We start from the raw sequence: 13001 nt of genomic DNA, 5'->3' as shown, positions 1-13001 counted from the left end.
GGGCTGGTCGGAAAGCAGGCTGCCAGCCAGGGGTGGAGCTCATTACCTGTGCATCTTCCAGTCATGTCACCTGCCCCTGGCAGCTAGGAGAGCTGCTTCACCCAGAGTGCTTGGTCAAGCTTTACATACTTCTCAATGATAGGCTTTTTACAAAAGTTTCCATTTAAGTTATTATTATTGTTGTTGTTATATCTTTTCATTTTGAATGAGGTTAAGACTCAAAAAATCACCAACACGAAGAGTTCTCATGTACCCTTCACCTACCTTTTCCCAATGATTACATCTCACACAACCACAACACATTGTCAAAACTAGGGTCAACATCGCTACAACACTATTAACTCAGGGTTTCTCAACCTTAGCATGACTGGTATTTTGGATCAGATAATTCTTTGTCATGGGGGCTGCTGTGCACTGCAGGATATTTAGCAGCATCCCTGGTCTCCCCCGATTAGATGCCAGTAGCACTGCCCCCACCCCCCTCCCCCAATTGGGACAACGCAAACTGTCTCAACATCAGTGATAGCTTTAAAGTATCAAACTATAAACTCACTTTCAATTCTTTATTCAAATCAGGGCTTTGTGTTCAGCAACTTTAGGCACCACACACACAGAAAAAAGAACCATACAGCAAAGTGGCAAACAGGACAAAAAAAACACAAATCACACCCCAAAATTGAAAACACATTTTCGAATCACAAAGACCTAACAAAGCTTATAAAAACTCCAAGAGAAGCATTAGGGCTGGGTTTTGACCACAGCAGCTCTCAGTTTAAACAAACACTGTCAAAAACCACATTCCCAGAAATCTGCTACTCGTCCTAAAGGTTCCACTGGGCACAGTTCTCAAGCAAGTCATAAAGCCGAGGTTAATAAGGCTATTTTCTCTCACATTATCAGAAGGAACTGTATAAAATTCCAACCAATCACATAAAAATACAGTCCAAAGCAGAGTCCCGCTTTCACTACGTAGCAGACCAGTTGATAAAGGCGTGTGCTTGATTTCAGTTAAGGAGGGCCAGCGCTGTGCCAACAAAGAGAGGTGGTCACCTTTGTCCAGCGCTAGAGCCCACTTCACCCCCCCCCCCCCCCCCCCCGGGGTCTGGCAACTCATCAACTCCTACTGGCAAGCCAAGTATCTAGTATACTAGAGCCAGTATCCCCAGAGAACTCGGGAAACCTTCAGATTCCAGGCATGCACTAGTGATGCTAAATCGCATTTGGCAATTATGTAAAATTATGGTAACGGCAGACAAAAACAATACAGGGTTCCGAGCTCCCAGCAGGTCAAACTCGGACATGTTCTTCACAGAGGGAGCCAGTGCCCACGAAATGGGTCTCTCTGCCCTACAGTCCCACACAAGGAATAAGGGCACACAGGCGTCCAGAAGATGTTTACTGAACGTTATAGAGACCCTTAGCCCTAACCCATTTATCCAGATTTGCAGGCTCCATTTATAAGAACCAGATTCCTCCTATGTTTCTGAGCCAGTGGCTGTAGCAGAGGCAAAAGCAAGGCTCACACAGCCTCCACCTCTCACTGCCCAGGCAGGAAGGCCCTAGTAGGTTTCATCTGCTCCATATTCTCACAGCTGAGCTCTAGATATGGGTGTTCCAGAAATGGGCACACATGTGGAGCCTGCCCGGGGCAACCCCTGTCTTCCAGAACTTAGCGTCTGTACTTGGACGGTGTTGTTTCCTGCTGCCGGAAAAACCAGTCTTTCACGGCTCGCTGCGCCAAAATGTAAATTCATTTTATTTATTTATTTTTTTAATTTTTAATTTTTTTTTAAAAAAATGATAAGAAACAAACATTCTTAACATACGATCATTCTGTTCTACATATATAATCCGTAATTCACAATATCATCACATAGTTGCATATTCATCATCATGATCATTTGTTAGAACATTTGCATCAATTCGGAAAAAGACGTATATTCATTTTTAAATGACTTTTTGGTAAACAGCAAAGTCCAAGATAACAACAGAAGCAAGATCTAGTTCCAATTTTTAAGGGGAAGGAATTCACAGACTTCTAAGTTTTTTTTTTCCAAAAGCACATAATTGTGTATGAAATCATTGTTTTAACATTTGTCTGCAATTTAATAGCCAAGTGTATTTATATTTATGCATATCCCCAGGACCTTCACTCTCAGTTGGATTTATAATTTTAAAAGCCAATATGGCAAATAGGACCTCACTGGGTCTTGGGGTAGACAATTAAATTGTGACATGGGCTAACCCACAAGCGTTTGTATTTTCTGTCTGAAAAAATATATAGTATCAAAAACAACATGTCTGAATTTTTTTTTAACCAGACTGAAGGAAACACACAAACGGAATGGTCTGGCCAGTTCATAGTGGCTCTGAATATGAATTGATCACATTTCTTTTTAAATAATGCAAAACTTAAGGAAAGGGAAACCGAACTGTGTCCAGGGAATAGTGATGTCTTTCACCTACTTAGGGTATAAAAAGATGCAGCTTCAACTGCAACAGAGCAGCCTCCTGAAAACAAAGACCCTTTACCCAAAGATGCCAAGGAAGTAGCTGAAACCTCCTATCTTCCCCAGAGCACCAAAAGGCAGCCCCTTCCAAAGACTGTTAGTTTCCCACGAACATGAAATTCTCATCCACTTTAGCAGATGCTTCCTCAACATCATGCACGTGTAGCTATTTGTAGAAAAGCCATCTGCAGGATGTTCTCATGATTTTTCAACCTGAAACTCCAACATTTCAAGCTTCATTCCAGAAATCCTCCAGTCTTAACTCTTTATTAATTCAAAGTTTCAAACAAATTTTTCCATTTCGTAACACATTAGGATGCTATTTGCTCTTCTTGGGAAATGACATGAGGTAACAAGTCCCAAAGGACAGGAGCTGAGCAATGCCAATAGAATTAATGGGATGAGTGGGTGGTCCAATTTCTTTATGCCTGTAAATCATTCTAAAACATCTTTTTTTTACAGAGATACTTGTATACAGGTAGATTTCCCAATTGAACTGGCTCCAAACTCACTATGTACACAGATTTCAATTAGTCTCACTAGGAAAATCTCACCAACACATCTTAAAATAAGTCCTTGATCTTGGCCGTCTCAAAATTCTACTTTCCGCTGAAATGTGGTTCTGCTCTTTCCTTGCAAAAATTTGCTTGCTCGTGGACTGCCACGGTCAAAGAATTAAACGCCACAAAATGCAAACACAGTTTACCTAAAAGGGGTCAAAGAAGTTGAAATCCGAATGAGCCCCACATTAACATCTGTATCTGCCCAAAGTGTAAGCACTCTATCAACCCTTGGAGGATTCAAGGATGATGGAGGAGCTCATTCTCTCAGCCTCCCCTGATCAGCTGAGGGAAGGGCAGCATGAAAACAGTGTCCACTGGTGGACTATGTCCATTGTACAGCCTGGAAGGGAAACCAGGGTCAACCTCTCTCTGGGGTGCTTCCAGGCACCTGCCCACTTGTCTACAAGATGGCCAGGACCATTCGGCAGGAAGGATGGGAAGGGTCACTGGGATGGCCCAGGATTCTCAGGGGCCTCCCCCACCTGTGCTCCCAGCCCCTTGCCCCAGTAACAACAAATACCACGCTCTTAATTCCCAAGAGACCCTCCAGGTTTAAATATCATGGGAACGAGCCAGACAAAGGCTGCAGACTGCAGACTGCTCGCGGGTTCATCTGTGTTGCTTGTCAAATCATTTCATGTCCCAGCACTGCTCTTTTAATCTACAAACCCATGTCCCGATGCATGCAATCAAATATGCACATTTGATTCTGCACTCTGATTCCACACACAAAAAGCAGAGCATCTGACTTCCACCATATGGCTGTCACTTGCACTGCTGACAAAGAACTCATGATGCTGATGACAGTTCCCCAAGTGGTTCTAAGCCACGATGCTCTTAAGGAAAGAAACGCGCAGCTGAGTCAGGGAATGAGCGCTGGAGAGCAAAACGATGGAAAATTCGTAAAAGGCTATATTAAGAGTAGGCAAACACTAAAGCTCAGAAACAAAATGAGTAAGAAGGCTCTGCTTCAGTATAGTCTGACATCTGGTGGAGAACTGTCTCAAGGACCACTGTATTTGCAAGGAAGTCCCACCACCTGGCCCAGGCAGGAGGAGGGGTGCAGAGAGGAGAGGGGATGGTTAGGATGGAAGACCCACATGGGGCAGAAAGGACAGAATTCCCCCTAGGCCTACACTCAAGATTCGTTAATAATGACAACTGCCCCATCCCCCTGGCTGCAGTGAGACGGTCTGAGCTGTGGCCCCTGCTATGGGTGGACAGAGCGTGTCTCCAAAACTCAGTGGGTGTCCCAGAGTCCAGCGTCCACTCCCGGAGCAGGATCCCTAGTGAGGTCTTTGAGCCAGCTGGCCACCTGGCCTCGCAAACCTGAGGGATTTGAAATTCTGCCCCATACAAATATCTGCCACATTTCCAGCCTCTGCTTCTGAAACTCTTAGCTAGAGACACACATCTTATTTGATATTCGCTGACCCAGAGACTGACAGACCTACGTGCTCATAAGGAAGAAACAACCATCTCTCACTGGGGGAGGGCAGGGTCATTAAATGAGCCAAGCACAAGTTCATTTTTCATCACTACTGTTAAGAAAGGTTTTAAGTTATTTTTAGGTAGAGGGACTCTCCCTTCAGTTGACGTAAATACTGTTGCAAAAAAAGCAATGATTGCATTGTTGGAATTTTGCTTTGGTGTATGTGTGTGTGTGTTTTAGTTCCTTTCATGAAATACTCTCAAATACTTCCTTATTATCTTTGAAAGGAACTTCCCTTGAATCAACTTTGCAAAAACAATTATAAATAAAATCTTTTTTAAACTCCTTACATACCATTATAAAATAGTTGCTATTAGTCTACAAAGAAAAATTGGCACTTTATAAAATAAAATTGACATTTAAAAGAGTCAATTCTAGTACTCTGAAAGGCTATTACCATTTGCAAAAAGACTAGGCTATTCAAAAAATTTTATAAAATATTGAATAATTGAAAAGTGATTCTGCAAGATGTGAGGGACAGCAAAGCTATATTTCCTTTCCAGTAGCCATGTCTGATGTTCATTTTATTATGAAATATATACTTCTTAAATTAATTTTTGAATTCCAAAATATATTCTATAAGAGTAGAAAATTTGCTGTACACATCTCTTAAAAATATACTTATCTATTTTATTCCAGATTTGGTGGGTTATTTGAAAGGATACTAGACAAGAAGATCTCTAATTTAATAATTATATAGAACCCCATTAGTTAAATTTCATCCTTAATTAGATTTTAAATAATCCAAAATAATTAATCATTTCATAAAAACCAGCATTTCCCAAACTGTGGTATAGGCTATCTATAATATTTTCAACTAAAAATATCTCTTTATATTTTTCAGCTAAAATGTATTTATAAATACAAGAAAAATATAAAACGCATTTATCTAGGTGTGGTTGTAATATACAATAATGCACTTTAAATAAAGGGTATACCAGTCCCAAGAGTACCTGGATACTAAACAAAGTGGTTCCTTTTGTATTGAAGAGCAGAAAAACGATTGAAAGATAGAACTGGTTAACTTTTATTGTCATAAAAGTTTTTAAGCACACATGAATTAAAAATTATTTCATTGAGATGGCTATTTTTTTAAAGTTTGCTTTACTCTGAGTATAAATTATAACTCACTAACTCCTGATGGTTTTCCTGAGGGAAATAATTAATAATTCTAGTTAATACAGTATTTTATTCTAAATTTTTTCACGGTCAAAAAATTGGGAAAACACTACTGCCATCAAAAGGGATGTCCCCAACCAAAGTTCAAACAATTTCTGTTACTTAGGATGCCACATAGTGAGTCACTGAAATATCTAGCAGTTTTTTCTTTCAGTTCAATGGAAATTCAGATGGGGACTCTCAGATAATTTGTTACTATATCTTTCATGAAATAAGGTAACAGGTAGAATCTCCTCACTGGTGTAGTAAAAAAGCCTGCACAAATGGAGATCTTACTACTTAGTCTAACCAAGATTAACTGAGTTACCTAAATAGTTTAAAAATATTATCCACAAGAGGTTTATTTCAAATGGCAAAATTCACTTCAAACTTTAACTTGTGCTGACAGTCCCCTGCTTTTGAGTATAACTCTCAGCATAAAGTGTTTTAGAATACTACTTCTCTAGACCAGGGGAAGGCAAACTTTGAGTGAACAACCAGATAGTAAATATTTTCGGCTTTGCAGGGCTGTACCGTCCGGGTCTGTTGCATCTACTCAACTCCACCTTGCAGCAGGAAAGCAGGCTTGCACACGACCAAAGTGAATCAGCTCCCTGTCCTCCAACTTGACTTACAGACCCAAGGTTAAATTTCCTATAACGTTCACATGTCACAAAACAATTTTCTTTTGACCTTTTAAAAAAACGTTCTGTAAAAAAAAAATCCTCAGCTCACAGGTGGTACAAAAACAGGCTATGGGCGCAATGGCCCAAGGACGGAAGTTTGCAGACCCCTGTTCTGGAAGCTCACAGTCAAACTGCCCCTCCTTAAAGATTACCATTCCAAATCGATTGTACTAGTCATGTGCTGGAAAATATGAAAACCAAAAGAAAAAAAAAATAGGTAAATTACCCAGGATGGCCAAGCTGTGAAGCAATCAGGGCTCTCCCGGGAGGCCTCCCCCACCCCCATCCACTCCATCCATAGCAACACGTTCCTGATTTCACAGCCGCCAGCCCTGTGTGATCCCTCCCTGGTGGTCCTCAAGTATACAGGGGGCCCAACCGGTACTGAGCACTGGCTGGGCATAGTTCTTCATCATCATCGTCCTCACAAGCTAGATCTCTGAGCTGGCCAGAAAGCCACCTTTTTAGTTAGGGGACAAATTGCCCAGCCTCTCTCCCTGTTGTTGTAGGGGCCCAGGGAGGTCGAGCAGCTTCAGCTATGCTGGGGCGAGCAGAGCATGTGACCAGCTGGAAACAGCTCTTGCTGCTGACAGCCAAGGCCGGCGCATGACAATGGCCCTTCAGTTCATCCAATTTGGGGACAGATGTCCTTCCACAAAACTTTAAAAAAAAAAAAAACATCCTTTTTGTTCAGTATGGGAAGTTCGGATCCTTCCTCTTCATAAAGGAAGAATCAGTGAAGGGACACTGAAATGCTGACGATTAAAGTGCACCTCCTGGCAGTTACCCCACTGTCAAGGCCCCCCCAAGGGTATGGGAGCCAAAATATAAAGGACAGCTTAAAAGATATTGCAAGTGGCCTCTATTTCGTTTTTTTAAAGTGCATTTGTACACAAAGACAAAAGTTGGGTAAATAACGTTAGGTTTGTGCAAACATGGAAAGAAATGGGCGGCCTGCTGTTCCCTGGCCGCATCCCAACGGGTTTTCAATGAGAAACAGGCCTGCGTGCAGGGGCCTGACGCGCTGCCCCATGGCCGGGCAGCCCTGCGCCTCCCTTGGCATGCTTTTTTGGGGTCGGGGGTGGGAAAGCCTCGTCCTTAAGGGGAACGCCCGGCAATCTGGGCTGAACCACGACCTGCACAGGCAATACAAAGGCCAAAGTCCTTGTAGCCGCGCGCAGGGGTCAGTCACCTTCTTCTGGAGAAAGCAACAGCTGGGGCCTTGGGGATTTCTCCCCATTCTGGCCGGGGCGGCGGGAATTCTAGAAACGCCCTACGCAGACCCAACGGAGAAGCAGACTGAGGCTGGAGAGACTGGGAGCTTTGCCAGGCTTTGCGCAGTGGGAGGTTCTGAATCCCTTTCCCTCCAAGCTCCCATCCATCAGCCACACGTCCCTAGCAAATCACCCGGCAGACACGAGCGGCCCGGGAGTCGCTGAGCTCCCGCACTGCTCGGCACCTTTTCCCTGCGCCGAAGCCCTCTCCAGGCCGGAGCCCGGCTGTGGAAGGCCCGGGCCCCCAGGCTCAGAGCGCGTCGGTGGAGCGCGAGGGGCGCAACGTGTAGTTGGCGCCCGCGTTGTTGTCCCAATACTCGCCCTGCGCGCAGTTGTAGCGCACGGCGAAGTGAACCGCGACGCCCTGTCCGCGGGTGTCCTCGTCCTCGGTGGGCTGCAGGCCCGGGGGCAGGGACAGTGAGAAGTGGAAGCGCTCGGCGCCCGGCTCCTCCGCGGCCCGCCGGGGTCCGGGTCCCTGGCTTTCCGATGGGTCCTCTGGCGGCGGCAGCTCGGCGGGTTCTGGCTGCAGCTCGGCGGGCACGTCCAGGAAGGAGCGCCACTCGGTGAAGGTGTAGCGTACGGTCACGGCCCTTGGCCCCGGGCAGCCGAGCACTCGGCCGGAGCCGGTCACTTCTGCGCCGGAGGGCGCCGCGCAGTCCACGCTCTCCAGGCACACGCGCTGCTCTCGCAGGCGCTCGGCCGCCGCGCCGGGGTCCGGGAGCTGGAAGAGAGGCCGCAGTCGGGGCGCCGCGGGGAGCGGCGCGGTGAGGGGCGCAGCCGCCGCCAGCAGCCCCCCGAGTTGCTCCAGGTCCGCGGCGCGCATGGGGAAGCTGCGCAGGCGGGAGAACACGGCGGGTGGCACCTGCGGCTCCTCCGCCTCGCTGAAGTGCCTCACGCTGGCCAGACGCAGTCCCAGCGCGTCCGCGAACTGCACCCGCTTCTTGCACTTGGGGCAGCAGCCGCCGGAGCCCAGCGGCTTGTCAGCAGGAGACACGCCCAGGCCCAGGGCCTGTTGCTGCTGCTGCTGCTGCTGCTGCAGGAATTTGGCCGCCTGCAGGATTGGGTCCGCGGGCAACGAGAAGGAGCGCGCACGGCGCCGGCACTCCAGCATCTCCTCTTGCTCGCAGAGGGAGGACTCGCCTTGCGAGGACAGGGGCCTGACCTGGAACTGGGCGTCGGGGCCCGGGGCCTCGGCGGCGCCCCCGCCGTCCTCGCCACCTTCCAGGCACAGGATCCCTGGAGCGTGCAGCTCCTCTGCCGCCAACGGGTCGTCTCTGAAAGGCGCAGATCCTAGCGTCTCCAAACTCAGTAGCTTCGCCTCCGGAGCCTCCATGACGCCGTCGGGTTGAGGCTGGTCCGCGACGCGGGCCCTGGCTCAGAATCCCGGGATGGGCGGGGGTGGGGTGGGGGCACTTAACGCGTCCTCCTGGCCGGATCCTGCTGTGCCCTGGGCCTTAGAGGAGACTGCGGCGCCACTGGGAGTCTCCGGGATTTAGCGGCGGCTGCTCCAGGGCAGAGTGGGAGGAGGGCACGGGCCGGGCCCAGGGAGGGGCTGGGCGGGAGGTGCTGCGGCCCTTCGCCACCTGGGGCTGCTGGCCCGGCGTCGGATCGCCCGGGCGCCAAGAAGCGAGCAAGCAGGTTTCTTTGAGGGCTCGGGCGCCTAGTGGGCGTGCCTTCTGCAAGCCGCGGGCTCCTCTCCGCGCCAGCCCCCGGCAAGAGCGCGCTCTTCCTCCCGCGGATAAAGCTGGTCTCCCCGGGCCCAGCGGGTTTGCCCCCCTGGAGCGTTGCAGAACGGTCTCCCTGCTGTTGTCGCGTCGGCCAAGGGAGTCCCCGGCGCGGGCGAGAAGTTGACAAACACAGGAAACTCTCGCGCCCCCAGCAGCTCGCAGAATCGAGAGGGGCATCCCTCTTATTCCTTCCTTCCCCAAACTTCAGGGACTTCGGAGCCAACCCCGCCCTGAAACCGGACACGCCCCGGGCCATTCCTAAAGCCCGGAGGCCGGAGTTGTCGACCCCACCCGCCAAATGGCGGCGCGGGTGGGTTTGACCAACTTTGGCCGAGGAAGGCGCGGGGGACGCGCTCGGGGAGGCGGGCACCGGGCCGCGAGCAGCCGGAGGACATTCGCCCTGAGCCCGCGCGCACGTAGTGCCTCCCTGCCCCGCCTCGCGGCGGAACAGACCTCCTCCTCCCCTGCTCTCGCCGACAGGGCGGCCCAGCCCCGCACGAACCTTACTGGTCCGCCGGGACCCCCAGGGTGGGGGGTGGGGTGGGTGGGGGTGGGGCGATAAGGCGCGGGCCGGGACTTCACTATCCCAGCCTGCTCTTTCAGATGGGCCAAGGCCCGAACGGCAGGCCGGGAAGGGCAGATGCGTCACGGTAACCTCGGAACTCGGGGTGGGCTTCCAAGATGTCTTTTTGTTTTGTTTTATGTAATTATTTGTTTTAATTACCTTGGTCTTTGTCAGTGCTTTCTCAAATGTGAGCCGGCATTAGCATCACCTGAATGGCTTATGAAAACAGATAGCTGGGCCGACCCCTAGAGTTTCCTCCCCTGCCCGCCTGGGTCTACCAGATGACGCAGATGGTCTGGCCCCGGGTGCACAGTTTGGATATTGTTGATAAACCTGCCTGGGCGTGTGGACAGTTGCCTGTATAAAAAGCTGAGATTCTAGAAAGAAAGATCTACCATTTCAGAAAAATAATAAAGGCAAAACCAGCCTGCTGTGGTTATTTAGCTGGGGCATAATAATTAAGTGGAAAAGCTTAGGGTTGGTGGAATTTAAAGGCGGGAGGTCTTCAGGAGCATTTGGGCTGTGGGAATAGCTAAAAGTGAGTGGAGAGTCAGGGTCGTTTAAATAACCAGTGGACAATCATCAGTACCCAGGGCTCCACCAGGGAGATCCTAGTCTCAGAAAAACCCTGGAAAGTGGGAAGCCTGGAATCAGCCCGACTGTACCTGTGGGACGTCGAGTTGTAGCAAAGTTGCTTACTCGTCCAAGGCCCCACAACCAGCTAGAGGCAGTCTAGAAGGAAGATTTTCCCCCCAGGACCCTTCCAGGGTCAGAAGTGGTGGACTTTTGCCCACTGTGGGATTACACGATTTCTTCTCCACTTGGGTAAGAGGCTTACAAAACTCAGAACATCCTGGGAAAACACCAAGATTTGAGAAAGAAGACTGCATTGTACATTTCAGTGAGCGTTGACATATTATGGAGTTAAATACAAAATTTGCAAGAGATTTTAAAGATAAAGTTAAGACTTCAAAGACGTTAAAATTTTTTCCTTGCCATCTTAACCATTTTTGAGTGTATAATTCAATGGCATTGATCGCATTCATCATGCGCTGCCATCATCACCATATGTTACCCTCACTTTGTCATCACTCAGAACAGAAACTCCGTACCCATTTTTCCCTACCTGTTCCCAACCCCTGGTAACTTCTAATTTATTTTTTCTTTCTACAAATGTGCTTATTCTAGATATTTCACATCAATGAAACCACAAACTGTAGCCTTTGCTTCTGCCTTCCATCACTTAGCATAACGTTTTCAAGGTTTTTCCATGCTGTCACATGTATCAGAACTTCATTTTTTTTTTTTTACAGCTGAGTAATATTCCGTGGTATAGACAGACCACGTTTCCTTTCTCCATTCCTCTGCTGATGGACACTTGGATTGTTTCCACCTTAAGGCTATTGTGAATAATTCCACTTCACAAGTATCTGTTCCATCCTTGCTTTCATTTCTTTGAGGTATATTCCTAGGCATGGAATTATGGGGTAATTCTGTGTTTAATTTTTGAGGAACCACCAAACTTTTCCACAGTGGCTGTACCCTTTTCCATCCCCACCAGCAATGTATGAAGCTTGCAGTTTTTCCCAATCCCCCCTCACACTTCTTATTTTCCATTTTGTTCATCATAGCCATCCTAGTGGGTGTGAAGTGGTACCTCATTGTGGTTTTGATTGGCGTTTCCTTCATGGCCAATGATGGTGAGCAACAAAGACATTTTGAGGTTGCGCTGACCCTCTCTCCACTCCAGAGCCATTCTGGAGTGAGACCAGGAGGCCCTCCCTCTCAGGATGATGCAAGTCCCTTATTCCCAGCCCTGGTTCTTTCTCCTCCCCTTGGGCAGGAACTTTGGAGGAAATGTTAGAGAAGCCCTCCCAGAAGACAGCCCTCCTCCCATGCCCTCCTGCCAGGGACAGTCAATGCTAGCACTCCCTTCCTCTTCCCAACACCCAGGAAAGCATGGGCTCTGTGGTGATTTGGACTCTTTGGTCCTTGATGCATGGGTTTAAAGCACCCAGAATGGGTCCTCTGGGCCCCCCTTGTCCTGTAAAAGGTTCCTTCCACTAACTTGACCCCAGTGGAAGGCAGGGTGTAAGCTGAAAGAGACACACTCATGGAAGACCAAGCAGTCCCTCTCCATAAAGAGTTTTATGCTGGAGCAATAAACAGGAGGGCAAGAACGTTGGAGAAAAAGTTAGAGAAGCTGATTCCCATGTTGCTTTTGAACAGGGGTCAACAATGGCAGTGAGATCAGTCAAGTCCACCTCATCCTCCTCGCCTTCTGCAAGAGGCTTCCCAAGGCTACTGAAAGGAAGGCCAACGTAACAAAGGAGCTGGGGCCGGGGGGAGCTCTGCCATCAGAAAAAAACAACTCCGTGTTCCCTGAGTCTCACCTCGCTCCAGACTGCTTCTCCTGGCAGCCTAGGGGTTGAGATCCTTCCCAGTTGTCCCAGGAACCCAACAGGCTGTGACTCATTGTGTCCTGCGAGGCTGCCATCTTATCTTGGATTGTTGCAGCATATAACTTCATATGGAGGGGGGCTGCTTGGTCCTAGCCTGTGCTACCTTCTCTCTAGTCCACCACCCCTAGCCTCCATGATTGTGTTTCTCCTGGCTCACTCCCTGCCTTCTCTTAGGTCAGGTCAGAAGAAGGAATGCTTTTACAGGACAAGGGGGGCTCAGAGGACCCCTTTTGGGTGCGTGAAACCCATCCATCGAGGAACATAGCAGCAAAGAATCCAAACACCACAGAGCCAGTGCTTTTCCAGGAGGTTCTGGAGAGGAAAGGAGTGCTAGCTTTGGAGGTCCTGGTAGGAGACCACAGGGGTCCATGGGAAGGGATACGTGGACTTCTCCAGGAGGAGGCAGAAGAAAGCTGTAAGTCAATGCTCCAGAAGATGCAGACCCATGAGTGAATACTTAATTATTGAAAGGGAACTGGAATTAGGCTCAACCATGTGAGGAGTGTCAAAGAACTTGCAGGCAAGTTGTAAAACAGCCTACTATGATACAACATGACACATTAG

General features: G+C 48.5%; 1 protein-coding gene across 1 annotated transcript; it reads right to left on the bottom strand.

The window, feature by feature from the left end:
• Window positions 1-1123: 1123 nt before the first annotated feature.
• PPP1R3G (protein phosphatase 1 regulatory subunit 3G) lies at window positions 1124-9800 on the bottom strand. The gene has a single exon (XM_077144095.1). It carries the CDS (start codon window positions 9014-9016, stop codon window positions 7934-7936), a length of 1083 nt encoding a protein of 360 aa, XP_077000210.1. The 5' UTR covers window positions 9017-9800; the 3' UTR covers window positions 1124-7933.
• Window positions 9801-13001: the final 3201 nt, after the last annotated feature.

Source organism: Tamandua tetradactyla, chromosome 25 (genome assembly GCF_023851605.1).
Source record: "Tamandua tetradactyla isolate mTamTet1 chromosome 25, mTamTet1.pri, whole genome shotgun sequence".
Lineage (NCBI taxonomy): Eukaryota > Metazoa > Chordata > Mammalia > Pilosa > Myrmecophagidae > Tamandua > Tamandua tetradactyla.
This window is presented reverse-complemented; position numbering and strand designations above follow the sequence as displayed.